Below are 16,318 nucleotides of genomic sequence, written 5' to 3'. Positions count from 1 at the left end.
ATATTTGAGATCCATCAACCCAGCACTATCCATCCAACTTTCCATATTTTTGCCTTGTATTTGAGTGACTTTTATCCCTCCCATTTTCTCTGATTGATCAACCACCTCGTTAAGATCCCCCCACCACCATCCAAAGAGTATTCTGAGGTAAGGGTTATCCTTTAATTCCTTCCAGAGATAATTTTTTTCTCCTCTTTTTGTAGGTGCATGCACCCCTTTGATCACCACTTTCGGAGAATTAGGGAAAATCTTGAAAAGAGAATGGAAGTACATATTCGAAGGCCTCACAAGTTAATGAGTTGTACACTATTCTTCCAAATCATCCAAATGCCCCCTTTCCTATCAACTGGAGGAACAACCTTATAACCACAAAACCCTATTTGTTTCATTGCTTGCCTAGATCTATCTTCCCCAGTTTTGGTTTCAAGCAAAATTACAATTCCGGGATTCTGAATATGTAATAAAGATTTCAAGCGCGGAACAAATTCATTAATACCCGCTCCCCTTATATTCTAAAGTAAAGAAGTCATGTCTCTATATATAGGAGCTTGGTTAAGATCCCAACTCTCACCATCAACCCCCTGTCGATTGTTGCATGTCCAACTACCAACCCCTCCATTCCTCTATCCTTCCCATTGCCCATATGTCCTGTTCCAACAGAGGGGTTGCCATAGCAATTATCTTCGAGGCTATGTTCTTCCCCCCTATATACCTTGCTTCCATCTGATTCCTAGTTGGAGCCCCTGAAAGTTGAAGATTGAGAGCATATTATGAGATAATGCAACGTCTAGACTTTTGCTTTGAGATAGGATGCGAAATAATGGCGGGTTTCTTGGAGGGATCATTAGAGCGCTTGGAAGAGCTTTTGAGGATACCAATTCATTTTGAGAAGAGCCCATAGTTGAGGGATTGGGAAGGATGAAAATAAGGGGAGTGTGTGTGTGGAGTCGTAACTTTGGTTATGTAATGCCAGTCTACAAATCTCGGTGGTAATATTTTGGTTGTGCTTGGGTTTTGGGAAGGGAATTGGATCTTCGTCCATGGAGGTGGGAAGGAAGAGCTCCAATGTGGGTGTAGAGGTGGTTTTTGGGCCAGAGGTTTGATTAGAATTGAGGGCGTCAAGTTTTCCTTGTTCTTGTGTTCTAAGATGGACATCTGAGGGGCTGAGAGAGGTGTTTGCGGTATTTGCAGAGTTTGTTGCATCTCCATGCTTACTTCCATTGGAGATGAGCATTCCTTTCTCTTCCGTGTTTCTTTTTGATTTTCTTACATTCTCACTTGAATTATTTTGCTTCTTAGTGTTGGTTTTTTCTTTGCATGCAATCTCTCTGGTTTCCCCTTCTTTTCTTCCTTTATAATCTGATTGCTTTGCTTTTAATAAGTGGGTAGGAATATCAATCGTTTTTTCAGAAGTTTTTATTTCCTTTTCTAGAGCTTCGGGCTTTCTTCCCCAATCAATTCTGTTTCTTTTGCATTTTATCTCTCCTTTAATGCCTCAGTTAACTGGCTGTTCTCCATTTGTCCCTCATCCTCACTACCTGGCAATAACTTTCAATAGTTGCCTCGGTTTTCCTTCTCACTATTTCTTCCACCATTGATGTCCTTTCCGCTGCTTAAACTCTCTTTTCTAACTCGATTAACTCTACTTCTCCTACCTGCTTCCTCATCATTGCTCTTTTTTAACTCATTTAATACTGATTTGGCTTGAAAAGGTTTCCTGCCTTTACTTGCCAATAGCCAGGGCCATATCATCACCTAATTTTTGCATTTTACCTAAATTTTTTCCCGCATCAGATTGGTTATCACAAATCTTTTCTCTGCTCGTATCTCTTGGTTCCCCCATAGCAATGGTATTCCCACTGCCTGAATTCTCCTCCAACAAGCTAATGTGTCCCCACTCTTTCCTTGTTGCCCCTAGTTGCATGTTAACTGTCTTCAACCTGTTCAGTTGACACTTGTCCTTTAAATGCCCTATCTTTCCACATGCAAAACACAATATCCCAATATTCTCATACTGCACGCGCTGCCATGCTGCACCTACGCACACTTTTGTCACCAAAGGATTAATCAGAGATAGTTTAATACAAATTCTAGCAAAGCGCCCTTTGGTTATTTTATTAGTACTATAGTCAACTGTAATCGGTTTTCCCACCTTTTTTGCAATTGCAAACAAATCATCTTTTTCATAATATTCTATTGGTAACTCTGGTAGTCTGATCCATATAGACATATTAGGTAATGCGTTGGTGGAAGCTAGAAAATTTGGCTTCCATCTTGTAAGCATCAAGTAAGGATTTAAGATAAACCATGACCCTCCAAATAAAGCTTTTTCGAAATCAGCTTGCAATGAGAACTTAAAAAAGTAGACATTGTGGCCTACATCTATCACTTCCAGTCCTCCTTTTGGATTCCATATTCTTCGAACTCTCTGGGCCACGAATTCAGGCCTCACTCCAATCCCAAGACATTTGCTCATTAATGTCAGTTGTCATGGTTCTCTTAGTCTCTTAAGTTCCTCCTTAGAGAAAGTCACGACCCTATCATCAGAAGATTCAATGTCCTTACCTCATCCTCCCATTCCATTGAGGTTGCCATTATTTTCTGGCTTCAGAAAACCATTGGGAAGAACCAGCTACTATTTCCCGGAAAGACGATTTTGCATTTTTTAGTGCTGCCGTTTAGTCCTTCTAATTCTTTCCCATTAAATGGATTTTGATCTTGCTCTATCTCCATATTTATTGATCCCGATAAAATTGTTGAAGGTTGGTTGACAATCCTGCTGAAACTTGTCCCTTGCTCTTGCTGGTCCATATTAACTTCATTTGTAAAGCCCTCTTTTTGTTGAGGTCCAACATCTAACTCTTGTAGCATACTTTCAATCCTCACTAATTAAACAGTAAGAGTAATACACTTGATTCGATGAAGAAAAAGAAAAACCTAAGGAGCATGTAATTCGGAATACACTACCCACTAATCCTATAAAGGAAAAAAAAATAATCTGTGAACTTTCCTTTTTAAAAAATTCACTCTCAAATTCTTACATGTGAGACATGCAAGAGATACTCCTGATGATGAAAATTCTAGAAAAAGAAAGTTTTAAGATATAATCGAACGAGTTATTAATGTATCATTAGAGATGGCAAATGGGCGGGGCGGATGTGGATACCCCTAAATCCACACCCACCTCCACCTAAATTTTCCATACCCACCACCTACTCGCCAACCATGGCGGGTACAAGTTTCCATATCCACCTCCGCCCACGCGGGTATAAGGTTATACCCACATCCGCTCCACTACCCAAGTGGATATCCATTACCCACTTATACCCGCCCATCACCTAGGTGGATTTTCCACCCGCCCACCTGATTTATTTTCTATATATAACCTATTATATAAATTAATTATTAGAAACACCCATTTCAAAGAAAAAAAAGTACACATTCTTAGTATTCATATTTCTTAATTATTTTTTACAATTTTTTAGATTTATGAACATAATTCTTTATTTTATAAAGGGTAAATTAGTAAATATTATACGGGCGGATGGATATGGGGCGGGCGGCGGATTGGGGCGGGGCGGGTGGATTTGGGCGGATGTGACCTCATATCCACCACCTACCCACCACCCATGGCGGATTTGACTTTTCGTATCCATACCCACCCACTACCCACCAAAGTCATATTCATACCCGCCCCAACTGGGGCGGATGCGGTGCGAAACCCGCCAAATTATACCCACCTGCCATCCCTATGTATCATATTCAAGTTCAAAGTTCAACTTTAACTCAACCTATATCATGAATTCATGATGTCTCACATTAGGTCAAACGACTAACTCTAACGAATCTTAAACCTCAATCCAAGCTCGTCAATTTCATTTCGTTGTGAGGCAGTATTAGTCTTTACAACCTCTATAGTCTATACTAACAGTGCACCAAATCACACTTTAACTTCAACTATTGGAACACCAGCCTGACACTTACCCAAATACCTGATTTATTGAGAAACACAAAACAATGGCGACATCACATGAACCAGAACCAGAACCCAAAACCCTAGAAACAGAGACCCAAAACCCTAGTCCAAATTCAATCTCCGAAGAACCGAATTTAAGTAACCCATCCCCTGAATCCAGCGTAAAGCGCAAGCGAGAGGAAGAAGAGCAGGAAGTAGAAGAAGATGTGCCAAAGAAGACTAAACACCCGCTGCACAAGACTAGCATGTGCTCCTACTTCCGCCGCAATTCTGGGTCTTGCAGCCATGGAGAAGGGTGCCGTTTTGCGCACAATGAGGAGGAGCTTCAGCCCCGGCCTGACGGTTCGTGGGACCCGACTTCGGACCGGGTTAAGAGGAGAGAGATTGAGAATGTTGAAGAAGAAGAGGAGGAAGAGAAAAGTGTTATGATGACTGAGATTTTGGCGGAGTCTGGTGATCCTCAGCTTAGCAAATGTTTGATTCATTTGCCTAGGAAGTGGAACTCTGATCAGTTGAAGACTTTTCTTGACGAACAGGTATTGCTAACGCGCAACTTTAACTATTAATATATTTAATTTACTTGCAATTAGTGAAAATCAGAGAAAGTTAAAAATATGGTCACAGTTGATATACAAATGGTGGGACTCTGATCAGTTGAGGACTATTTTTTGATACTTTGATGATTATTGAGTAGAAATTAGAAAAGTTAAAAAGTATTGTCAAAGTTAATATACGAATACGGTAAAAGTCAAGGTGTTGCATTCATTTAGAAACAGAGGAAGTATTTTTATTTTGATTTGGTAGTTTGCTTGTTTTATTTTCGTTATTTTGCATTAGTTTGTTGCACTGTTTTATGCAGCTATTGTAGTTGTTCATGTTGGTTGAAATAACAATTAATGTGAAGCTAGGAATTTTGTTGTGAATTTGTAAAATTTATTGTTCAATGTTGAGTTGGCTAATTAGAGGTAATAGTTCAACGAAGGGTAGGCCAGACTCATTGTTGCCAGAACACTAAATTGACATAGGGGGAATAGCTTTGTGCACAAAATGCTCATTATTGCTATTAGAGGTGTTAACGAGCCGAATCGAGATCAGGGATTGCTCCGCTAGTAACTCTTTTAATTAGAACTTCGAGCCGAGTCTCGAGCTTTTTCAAGCTTTAATTTCTAGTTCAATTTACCTTAAAACTCAATTTCAATTTACCTTAAAACTCAATTTCGATTTTCCGTCTAGGGCGAAATTGGAAAATGGACGTCATGGCATGATAAGTTGTTTTAAAAAAGCTTCTAAGGAATTGGGGATAAAAATAACAATTTCAATGGAATCGGGGTAAGAGAATATTATTACCTTAATAAGTGTTAAAGATCATAAAGTTTGTCTACGTTTTTATAGTTATATGTTATTATAAGACTTTATTATGTTTTACTTTGAAACATTAAACATAAAAATTATAGTGGATTAGTGGTTAAACTCTCACATTTTATTTCAAAGGTCATGTGTTCGATCCCTAGTAGGTACATATTGAAATATTTTTAAATGAGATAATAAACACGTGTATTAGAAGTTTGAGAAGAGTGTGATGTGGCACATACATTGGAGAGTGTCATGTGACACCATTCCTTTGATATGAACACCTTTTAATATATTTATATAGATAGGGCTTTGGCCTTTATCTCAATACTCCACTTTAGCATTGAGTTTATTGTTTTTTTGCAATTAGATGCTTGTGTTGGGAACATTTGTGCTTTAGTTTGCTAGCATGGAGCTTGCAACTGCTTCAATGTACAGTGTCTTGTATATAGAAGCCATTTCATAAAGTTTTTAATCTGACAGATGGGCACACGATTGAAGTTTCTAAAATTGTACGTCGTTGCCTATGTTTTTAGGGGGTCATTTTCAAATCAGCTAAGAAGAAAAAGGGCATGTCAGTGGGGTTTCTGACATTTGAAACTGCTGAGCAAGTTTCAAGTGCAACAGAGGTATTCATATTTGTGATAAAGACTGATCACTGATGGCGCTTCTTCCAAATGTAAGTTAATTTCTAACATTCAATCTGATTTAGGTATTAGGAGGAAAATCTATTGGCAAGGAGAAGCTGAAGATTGGGGATGTCATTCCACGATCATATGACGAGAAGATAAAATCAGCCCAAAAGAGGTATCAAAATTTGATACCTGGAGTAGTTGATGAAACAGAGGCTACTTTGGCTTCAAATGATAATGCAAGTGGTGAAGAAGTGAATGGTTCAGCTTCAAGGGGAAGGAGTGCACGTGATGTAGTGACTCCCCTTGCTCATCTATCATATCCTGAACAGCTAGACAAAAAAAAGAACTCACTGATGCAAATACTTAAAAGACTTGTTAGTTGTCTTGCATTTAATTTCTACCTCATTTATAATTATCTTGTGCTACTTTTTTCATCTTAGGAATGCCAATGTTTCAAGAGACAAGCATTAATAGATTCTTCTTGTAATGCAGACTAGAAATGCACGTAAAGCATGTCCAAAAGGTGTTCCACTACCCGCTTGGGCGGTTAATTCCAGGGAAATAGGTTATTCTCCTATCAATTCAGAAAATTTTTCTTAAGCTCTAGTTATCTTTTATTTTTCTAGGGCTTTTTGCTTTTAAGTGGGCATGTTTTTTTAGCAGATTAATTTGTCCAGCTGTATGTTTTACGTGAAAAATTCATCTGAGATTACTTTCCTGGACTTAAAATGCAACTGTCCTCCAATTTTATGTCCCAGGCGGGCTTCCATGCAAACTAGAAGGGATAATCGAGTCACCGCTTATCAATGGTTACCGTAACAAGTGTGAGTTTTCAGTTGGGTATTCAGTGCAAGGGAAACCAACTGTGGGTTTTATGCTTGGGAATTTTAGGTAAGAATTAAGATGTAGTTGGTATGCAAAAATTATTGGTTTCTTGGACTTGAGCTAGTTAACTAACTTAACATCCCTGTCATTACAGAGAGGGTGTTACAGCAGTTGAGGAGCCTACGGACTGCCCTAATGTTTCTAAAATTGCATGCAAATATGCCCTGGTCTTTCAAGAGTTCTTACAGGATTCAGGTTTACCAATTTGGAACAGATTTAACAATACTGGCTTCTGGCGTCAATTGACAGTAAGTTTAATTTCTTTTTCGGAACCGGTGAATTTGTTCTTATTGGGCCCTTGTTTCCAATGCATTGCAATGGACATTTGAATGTGAACCTCTACATTTGAGTTTAATGTTCTACTTTCAACAGGTTCGGGAAGGACGGAATCCGCAGAAAGATATTGAGCTCGAGGTTGAGAATCCGGGGGCTAATATTTCAGAAGCCATGCTTATTGTTCAGGTGTAATTCTCATATTCCATTTGGCGCTTTGAGTCGGTATATCTTCTTGATTGTTCCAAAGGACTGACGATGAATCTTTACAAATAAATGATAACCTCTTGGTCGTTGGAATTGACCTTCAGTACCTTAATTTTCTTTTGCATGAAGGAAGAGAAGTTACCATTACTCATGTAGTGAACAAATGATAGCCATTTTACAATAAGTATCTTTATCGACCAAAAAGTTTTGATAGGAGATAAGGAAATAAAGGATAGATGGAGGCTCTACTTTGATAACCTATACAACAAAGATCAAGGGGACAATATTGGAGATACAAGTATCACTGGGAGATGGTTAGTCGAGAGTTTTGCGAAGAATTCACAAGGAGTCAAAATGGTATTGAAACAAATGGGATTGAAGAAAGAAGTGGGCCCAATGGCATAACTATGAGGTCTAGAGATGCTCTGCCGGAGAGAGCGGTCAATTGGTTAACAACTCGTTTCGAAGTAATAGGATGTCATTAGAGTGGAGGAGAAGTACTATCATCCCCTTGTACAAGAACAAGGGTGACGTCCAAGATTGTGCCAACTATCGAGGGATCAAACTAATGAGCCATACCCTATAACTTAGGGAGCGAGTTATTGAGCAAAGATTAAGGAAAAGTGTGAAGATCTCGAAGAACCAATTTTGATTTATGCCCGGGAGATCGACTATGGAGGCTATTCATCTTATAAGACAACTAATGGAGAAATATCGAGATAAGGACTTACATTTGGTTTCATTGATTTGTAATAGGCGTATGATAAAGTACCCATGGGAATTCTTTGGTGGGCTTTAAGTAGGAAAGGAATTCCACTTAAATATATTGATCATAAAAGACATGTATGAGGGAGTTAGCAAGAGTTTGCGAATTAGTGTTGGGAAGACCGAAGAGTTTCCCATTACGATTGGAATACATCATGGTTCCGCATAACCTGTTTCTTTTTGCTATAGTCATGGATGAATTGACGAGGTCAATTCAAGACAATATACCAGTGTATGATGTTTGCATATGATTTGTGTTCATTGATGAAACAAGAGGAGTGGAAAGTAAGTTGAAATTATGGAGACGAACCTTTGGAATCTCGAGGCTTTAGGCTGAGTAGAAACAAGAAGGAATATTTGGAGTGTAAGTTTAGTGGGGTCTGAAACGGTGAGGTAGGGACAATTACCTTAGATGGGAAGATTGTCCAAGGTTCTGAATTCTTCCAATATTTAGGATTTATTGTCCAAAAGGATGGGGAATTGGAGGGCGATGTGGCTCATAGAATAAAAGCAGGTAGGTTGAAGCGGAACAGTGCCTCAGGAGTCAGGATTCCTATGTTATCCAGGCATGCCCCAAAGATTGAAGGGATAATTCTACCGCACGAAAATTAGCCCGACATTGTTGTAGGGCACGGAGAGCTGGGCAATCATACATTCTCACGTGTATAAGATGAATGTGGCGGAGATGCGTATGCTACGTTGGATGTGTGGGCATACAAGAAAGGATCGATTGAGGAATGAGATTTTTAGGAAGAAAGTAGGGGTTACCCTGATTAAAGTAAGATGATGGAGAATCGTTTAAGATGGTTAGGACATGTAAGACGGAGACCAAGTGATGCCCAGTTAGGAGGCTGGAAGGGTCACAAAGTGATTGAGAATGATGTAAGTCTACTTGGGATTCAGGAAAATATGGTGTTAAATACGCAGGGAGAGAATATATGTTGATGACTTGTCTTGACTTTATATATCTTCCCTTTTGACACCTCTTGGTTTAATTGCGTTTTGCAAACCATGCTGCAATGAACATTCTTTACATATTCTCTTTATTGATTTTAAAGTTTTCTCAAACTTCTTCTGTTTTCCCACAAAGCTGTTTTCTCTCTCTCTCTCTCTCTCTCTCTCTCTTTTCTTGACTCTCTTCTATATAATATTCTTATATGTATTTATTTTGTTTATCTATCCTTACATTTTTTTCGTTTTGACCTTTTCTTATTTTTCTTACCCCTTATGTTAGTTTTTTTTTAATTTTTTTTCTTCTTGTTTTACTTTTATTAATACTTCTCCCTCTTCCTTGTTTATTCTTTTTAACTTCCCGCTCTTTTCTTATTTTATTGGTCACAGTGACAATTTCCTATGTCGTTCATGTTAACCGACCCCAAATTATTTTGGGACTAAGGTTTTGTTGTTGTTATCTTTATCCATAACCACATTGCTGTTCTTCATTTAGGTTTCGACAGAGGGCCATGATGATGATCTTGTAAGTAACGAACTTGAGAAACTGACTCGAGCATTTGTCACTGGTGCTGCTTCGACGTGTCCACCTTTGCCTCTTACTGCATTAGCTCTCCAGGTGTAGTATGTAATTCTCTTTTATCTGCTCAAGGATGACTGCTCTATCCATCCTTAAGTAAACTCCGTGTTTGATCTTCTTTGGTCGAAGTTTGATAATTTGACCTTTAAATTGTCTGAAGTTAAAATGCTTTACATTGTAAAAGTACTATTTAATTTACTAATATATAATTTGTAATTATACCAATCTTAGAGTTTCCACAAAGCCACAAAGTCATATAGAGAGTACATTTTGGAACAAAGGGAGTATTTCTTTATTGGGTTTCCCTCCCTTCTAATGTAAGTATAAAGAATTAAAAATAAGATGATAAATGGAAAACTTAACATGGACATGGACTTAATGGAGTAGTAAAACATAGAACAAATAAAAAGTTAATATTACAACTTGGAAGAAAAATTAGGGGTTTGTAGAAAATGCTAGAACATAGGGTACCTTACAGGAAAAACCCTATTTTTTAATTTTTAATGTATTTATTGAATGAGCACTCTGTTTTTATTGTATAAAGTGGGCTATTCCTTAGTTAGGAGATAGATCTTTGAATGCTCCAAAGAACGCGTTAAATGTTCATACTTTTCTAGTAGATAACCTCTCTAAAGAATGTTATGACTTAAGCCTCTCAGTGAAATAAATCTGTTATCCCATCTTTGGAGGGTCATGGGCAACTTTAATAAACGAGTATGATTCATGGCCCCTCATCTGTTTACTTGAAAGGTTTCATTGGCATATTAAACTACTTAATCTTTCTTGGTGCAACTGATTTGAGATTGTACAAAGTCCTTGATAAGGGTCGCCATTAGCCTATCAAAAATACACCTAACTTACCCTTATAATATGTAGTAGAGATAGTTGGGTCGAATCTGCAGGGAACTAGATAGTTCTTTATCAAATTTTGAGTCCATAAATTTAAGCGAAATATGTTAGGAGAAAGACCAAGTAAACTAATAACAAAATCTATGACTACATATTTTAGTTTAAAAACTGCGCCTGGGTGCTAGGCAATCTCAGGCGACGGCAAAATCGCCTTAGTAGACTTGAGCGCAGCAACCTAGGTAAGGCGCAAGGAGCCTTGGCCGGTTTTCGTGCAAAGGCTTGAAATAGAGAAGAGATCAGAGTAAAAACAAAAGAAGATCAAAATTCCTTTAAAATTTGCACCACGATTCAAAACTTCATTTTTGAGCAAAAGCCATTACTTCAATTTCATCCCTGAATCAAAAACCTAATTGGAAAGCAACCCTAAGTAGTGGATTTCACTAAATATTAGATTTTTTCTAGCCTTTTGACTTGGCGAATGTGGCAGAGATTGCTGGCGAGATCTATTCGGTGATGAGTTAGGTAGTTTTATTTTTCTCTTCTACTCCATCTTTCGTTTCGTCTTTCTCTTTCTTCTTTGTCTCCCTTGTCTTCTTCTTCGTCTTCCTCTCTTCTAATTTTTCTTTTCTTCTGCCATATGAAATTCTTAGTTGTGCTTCTTCCCCCCCTTTTTGACCCGTGCCTGTTTTCAACTTCTGATTTTTATGGTTTTTTTCACCTTTTTTATTTATTGTAAAACTAGATCCAAGTTACTAGACCTTGCCTAGTGAGTAGTGAATAGTGAGTAGTGAGTAGTGACGCAAATAGTCATGTAGCCATCCTTGTTTTTGTTTTAATAAAAAACCTTTCATTTTATGGTTTTTTTCTGCATTAGTTTTCTCTTTTACTTTATCAGTTTTACCTATAGCAGGTCTATGGAAATTTAATACCACAAACTAAACAAATAAAATTCAGTATTAATAAATGAAAGCGCGCCTTGGCAACGAGATGCACACTCCTTCACCTTGCTTCTTGCTTCTCCCATCGCCTTGCGCTCCGTGCTTTGTTGCGCCCAACGCCTTTTAAAACTAAGCTTCATATAAATAATGATATGTAGACAACTCTAATTAACAACATATGCCACTTAAAAGATGTTAAGGATGCAAATACACTCTCTTTGAGAATTATCAATACTCCATGTTCCATCAAGTCATTTTCAAAATATCAAATACACATGCAATAAGAGGACTCATCTTTGATTATTTTGTTAGAAATATGAATAGAGATAAGGCCGTTACTGCTAACACAATTGTACACTAGTGATAGATTTTGAGGAAGAAATTAAACATACTTATACGTATAAGGGCTTGCCTTCTCCCACGAGCAAACTATACACACGTAATTGATATCAATAAATCTAAAGTAAAAACATGTTAGACATCATAATAAAGTTGTATACAAAACATAATTGAAATCATAAAGTAAAGTTGTACTTGAATTAATAAAGTAATCACAAAACTAATATTTACTCAAAATGATTTTGAAGGAACAAATTCAAGAATAAACTTGAAAACTTCAAGAATTCCCTAATGCAACTTCTAATTTTAATTTAATGGTGTTTGAAGACATAAACTACTCTAATACTACTACGAATGTCTGTTGGCGGATTTTAAGTCAAAAACTGATTAAATAGAGAAATAGCATACAAGCTTTCGTTTGTTGCTTGGGCAAAGGGTGCTTGCTCTAGTGAAACTGGTCATCTGTTCCCGTCATTGCTTGCTTAATAAATTTCCAAAACAACATAAATTTGTTGGCTGACAACATTGTTCGAAAATGCGGTTTCGGTCTCGATTGCGGTAATGGTTACGGTGATGTAGGAACGAAGATGATGCATTTGTCGTACCGCCAAATATTGGCTCAGACCATAAGATATCCCTTGAACCCGCCTAAAACGCGGTTTTCTTACACCTTCCGAATGCGGGTAGGATCGTTTCAGTAGATTTGCAAAATCTTTACAACACGGGTGATACGATACGGTACGATGCAACCTTGTTTTGACACCATGCCTGAAATCTTAGATTAAAACTGCCGTATATCCATCATTTCTTATCTTTTTTCGTGCAAATGACCTATCATTGGTAAGCTATTGGACTCTACTCTCATCTTTAAGTGGTTGCACCATTAACTACTTTGTAGGGAGAAATATATGCTCTCTAAATGTGACCCATCCACCGATTCACGAAGAATTAGGAGCTTGTACTCATTTTTTTTACAAAGCTTCCCAATGATTGCTTAGCTCTACATCTGTCCATAGCCGTATGTATGTTCATCTTCCAATTAGTCACTGATATGTGCTTTGCATAGAGTTATAATTGCAGCTGTTACCCATGCCCATTGTTAATCCATGGCTTTCAGTAGGCTTAGGTTTGTAGGCCTAGAGGAGGAGGGTGCTCTAGGTCTCGGGAATATGTCGTCTTAGGTCAATTCTTTCGATGGCAAATGGTTATGGACATTTCTTCTAGTGCCTAATTCTCTTTAGCATCGAGTTAGCAGCAGTTGTGGATATTTTAGAGGAACGATTGGGATACACTTGGAGAAACACGTGCATCCTGTATTTTAAATTTCTAAGATGGTTGAATTCCCCCCCCCCCCCCCCCCCCCACCCCCCCCCCCCCCCCCCCAAGGAAGTCGATCGTTTTGGTTCAGAAGTTGAATCGAACTAGCCTCTGTGTGGTGACAATGGTACATATGACTCTCCTAACATATCCTAAGCTGGAGCTACTTTAGAGGAGTGATGTTGAATTCAATGTGTGTTATTGTTCTCTCTAACAAGGTCTTGGAATGTGCTTCTTTCATCATTTTCAGGATCACAGAGGCATATCCAATGCAGCTGCTGCTGATACTCCATTGCGTCCATTACCTATACCTACAGCTCAATCCAGTTCTGAGGCAGAAGTTGTCATGGCTACTAATGAATCCAGAATCCATGATTATATTGGCAATCTTCGGTTCTCTATATCACCTACTGCCTTCTTTCAGGTTTAGTTTTAGATTTGTTGCTGCTGCTAACTATGACAAAGGATGGGTGACTTGTTTTACAATGCTTAAAAACTGATTTGCAGGTCAACACTCTAGCTGCGGAGAAACTATATACTCTTGCAGGTGACTGGGCTGGTCTAGGCCCGGATACCTTACTTTTTGATGTATGCTGTGGGACTGGCACAATCGGCCTGACATTAGCCAACCATGTTGGTATGGTAATACTGTGCATCATTACTAGCTTCTTTCATTTCTGGTTCCAATATCATAAAATATTGAAATGCTGCTCATATTGTTGGTTTCTAATAATTGGCCTGACATGGCATAGCCAATGCTATTGCCTATGGTGCTAATATTATTCACAGTGCTTCCTGCTTCCGAACACTATTTTTGTGATTTTGTTTCCGAATTCCACTTTTCAGAAAATAATAATTCACTGTTTTTGATTCGGATCGGAATACTGTGATTCGCTTCCAGGTAGTTGGTATTGAGATGAATGCTTCTGCTGTATCTGATGCACAAAGGAATGCCGAGATAAATGCCATTACAAATTGTAAATTTATCTGTTCAAAGGTTGGCTCTCGAACCTTTCTGATTTGTTCTGCAGTGAATTTAGATCTGTAAGTGTGCGTTCAGTTCTTTAGCAGCAATGCTTCAGATCCGACAGTAATGTAGTTAATATCCTAAAACTTATTATTAAGTTGTGGCTGTAGTCCTTTGGTAACAAATTCTTGTTTGTATTTCTCTTTCTGCTGCTATATCAGGCCGAGGATGTTATGGGTTCTTTATTGAAAGAATACTTGGATGATTCTGAAGACCAAGATGATACTTCAAATCCTTTAGATAATGACGGAAAACAATATAGCACAGGAGAAAATCAAATCTCCGTGAATAATGAAGCACATTCTGAGGATTGCTTGAATGAAGTAAATGTGGACGAAGATCATGCATGTGATGTTAATAAAGGAGAGCAGGATCTTCAGAGCAATAACGTTAATGATGAGAGTTCCGCAAAGCAGCATTTTAAAAATGTTGTTGCAATTGTTGATCCTCCACGATCTGGACTTCACCCTGTTGTAAGTGACTTCATCCTCATCTTTCCTGCATACTACTCACTTCATCTCATATTGTTTAGTTTGGTAGGCTTGGCACAATGTTTAATAAAATTATTGGTGGTATGGTGGTCATCTTCATATTGTTAGAGTGACTATAGGATACATTATGGGGTTGGGGAGAATAAAAGAAAGAAAATGTACAGGTTTGGAGAGAACTATGGGAAAGTTTAGCTAAGAAAGGCACCCGTTTTAGGGAAGTACGCAGAATTTGTGGTGGAGGGGCTATGTTTTAATTTGTAAATTACAAGAATGAATTTTCTGATGTGTCTATACTCTATAATCTGTTAATCCACCAACTAGTTCGTTTTGGTTGCGTTGGTTAGCTGATTCAGATTATGATTTAATCTTGATCACCCAAATCAGCAAGTTTCCTGACTTAAACCTACTCATGTTGGTTTTCTTCTTCCGGCTAAAGATGATGTTTCATCTAGACAAGCCGTCTAATCACTCTCTGGCCTTTTCTTCTCACTTTTGGAAAATTTGGAACTTGGGATTTCTGATGAATGGTCTTGAGCTCTATGTATCAATTTTGTTTTGGTGCGAATTTGGCTGATATATGTAGCTTTTATGTGCTTTCTCTTGTTTTATCAATTAGGATGCTGCTCAATGTTGTAAAGCAATCTGTTCTGATGCTTTGTTTTTTGATTAGGTTTTAAAAGCTCTGAGAACTCATCCGCGTTTGAGGAGGCTTGTGTAAGTCCTTATATCTCCCCTTGTTTTATTACATTACCCTATCGGGGTGTGTTGTCTTCACCTTACATCTCCCCTTGTGTTTTTGAGTAGGCTTGTGAAGAGAAGGCACCCTTTGGCCATATTTATGGAGGAACCTTTTATTTTTTCCCTTTTAATAAAAGATTAGCGCTTAAAAAAGTTAAAAGCTTGTTAAAACAAGAAAAATCCATCATACGATGAAAAATTGGGCAACATCATAAAAAGCTGTGACATCTGATGTATCTTTTCCATCTGCAGGTACATTTCTTGTAATCCTGAAACATTGGTGGCAAACGCTATTGAACTGTGCACACCATTGTCCGAAACAACTGAGAAAGGGCGCAAAGGCCAAGGATGGAGGAATATGAGTAATGCTGGGCTGGCACGTCATAGACTCAAGTCTATGCCCAAGTCTGAGCCGTTTCAACCGGTCAAGGCTATGGCAGTTGATCTCTTTCCTCACACTCCGCATTGTGAACTGGTAATGTTGCTGGAGAGGTGAAAGTCTACCTCGTGGACATAGTCTCTCTTTCTCTCCCATGGCTCGCTTCCAACACAATTTTGATGGCAAGATAGAATTTAATTGTATTTTTGTTATTTATTTATCGTATTTTTTCTCCTTCAAAGTATGCTGGTTAATAATATTGGATGAGCATATTACTTATCATGCATGAACCTTTCTTTCGTGGTTGAGTTGTATTAGTTTGCGACCTTGATATGTGTGACTTTTATAAGATGAACCAGAAGAATTGCAATGAACGAAGACAAGTTTATGTCTTCATCGCCATATGTTTTAGGCTCACAACTTTGGAACTAAATCATATATATTGTGGGGAAGAGAATTACAATAATTGAGATAATTCTCAGGTAAGTACTATTACAAGTAATAAAAGAAAGCTAAGAATACTATTTATACTAGAAACAATTACAGGGGAATCAGCTGCAAGATCAAGTGCGTCGCAGAAGAGAACCATCAGCTAATGTGTTTGTGGTATATATCTCA

At 38.0% G+C, this 16,318-nt stretch overlaps 2 protein-coding genes across 2 annotated transcripts; one reads left to right on the top strand and one right to left on the bottom strand.

The window, feature by feature from the left end:
• Positions 1–1,723: 1,723 nt before the first annotated feature.
• On the bottom strand, positions 1,724–2,476 carry LOC125493772 (uncharacterized). The gene has a single exon (XM_048637289.1). The coding sequence runs from the start codon at positions 2,474–2,476 to the stop codon at positions 1,724–1,726; it is 753 nt and encodes a 250-aa protein (XP_048493246.1).
• A 1,316-nt stretch (positions 2,477–3,792) lies between these two features.
• On the top strand, positions 3,793–16,104 carry LOC104903250 (zinc finger CCCH domain-containing protein 24). The gene is made up of 14 exons (XM_010691261.4): positions 3,793–4,512; positions 5,863–5,955; positions 6,039–6,335; positions 6,454–6,526; positions 6,720–6,852; positions 6,941–7,094; positions 7,219–7,308; positions 9,539–9,661; positions 13,316–13,489; positions 13,573–13,707; positions 13,967–14,062; positions 14,254–14,565; positions 15,254–15,297; positions 15,574–16,104. Exons 1-14 carry the CDS (start codon positions 4,018–4,020, stop codon positions 15,815–15,817), a joined length of 2,463 nt encoding a protein of 820 aa, XP_010689563.2. The 5' UTR covers positions 3,793–4,017; the 3' UTR covers positions 15,818–16,104.
• Positions 16,105–16,318: the final 214 nt, after the last annotated feature.

Source organism: Beta vulgaris, chromosome 9 (genome assembly GCF_026745355.1).
Source record: "Beta vulgaris subsp. vulgaris cultivar EL10 chromosome 9, EL10.2, whole genome shotgun sequence".
NCBI classification, from domain to species: Eukaryota; Viridiplantae; Streptophyta; class Magnoliopsida; order Caryophyllales; family Amaranthaceae; genus Beta; species Beta vulgaris.
Note: the sequence above shows the minus strand (reverse complement) of the source record. Positions and strands in the feature narration are given on the sequence as shown.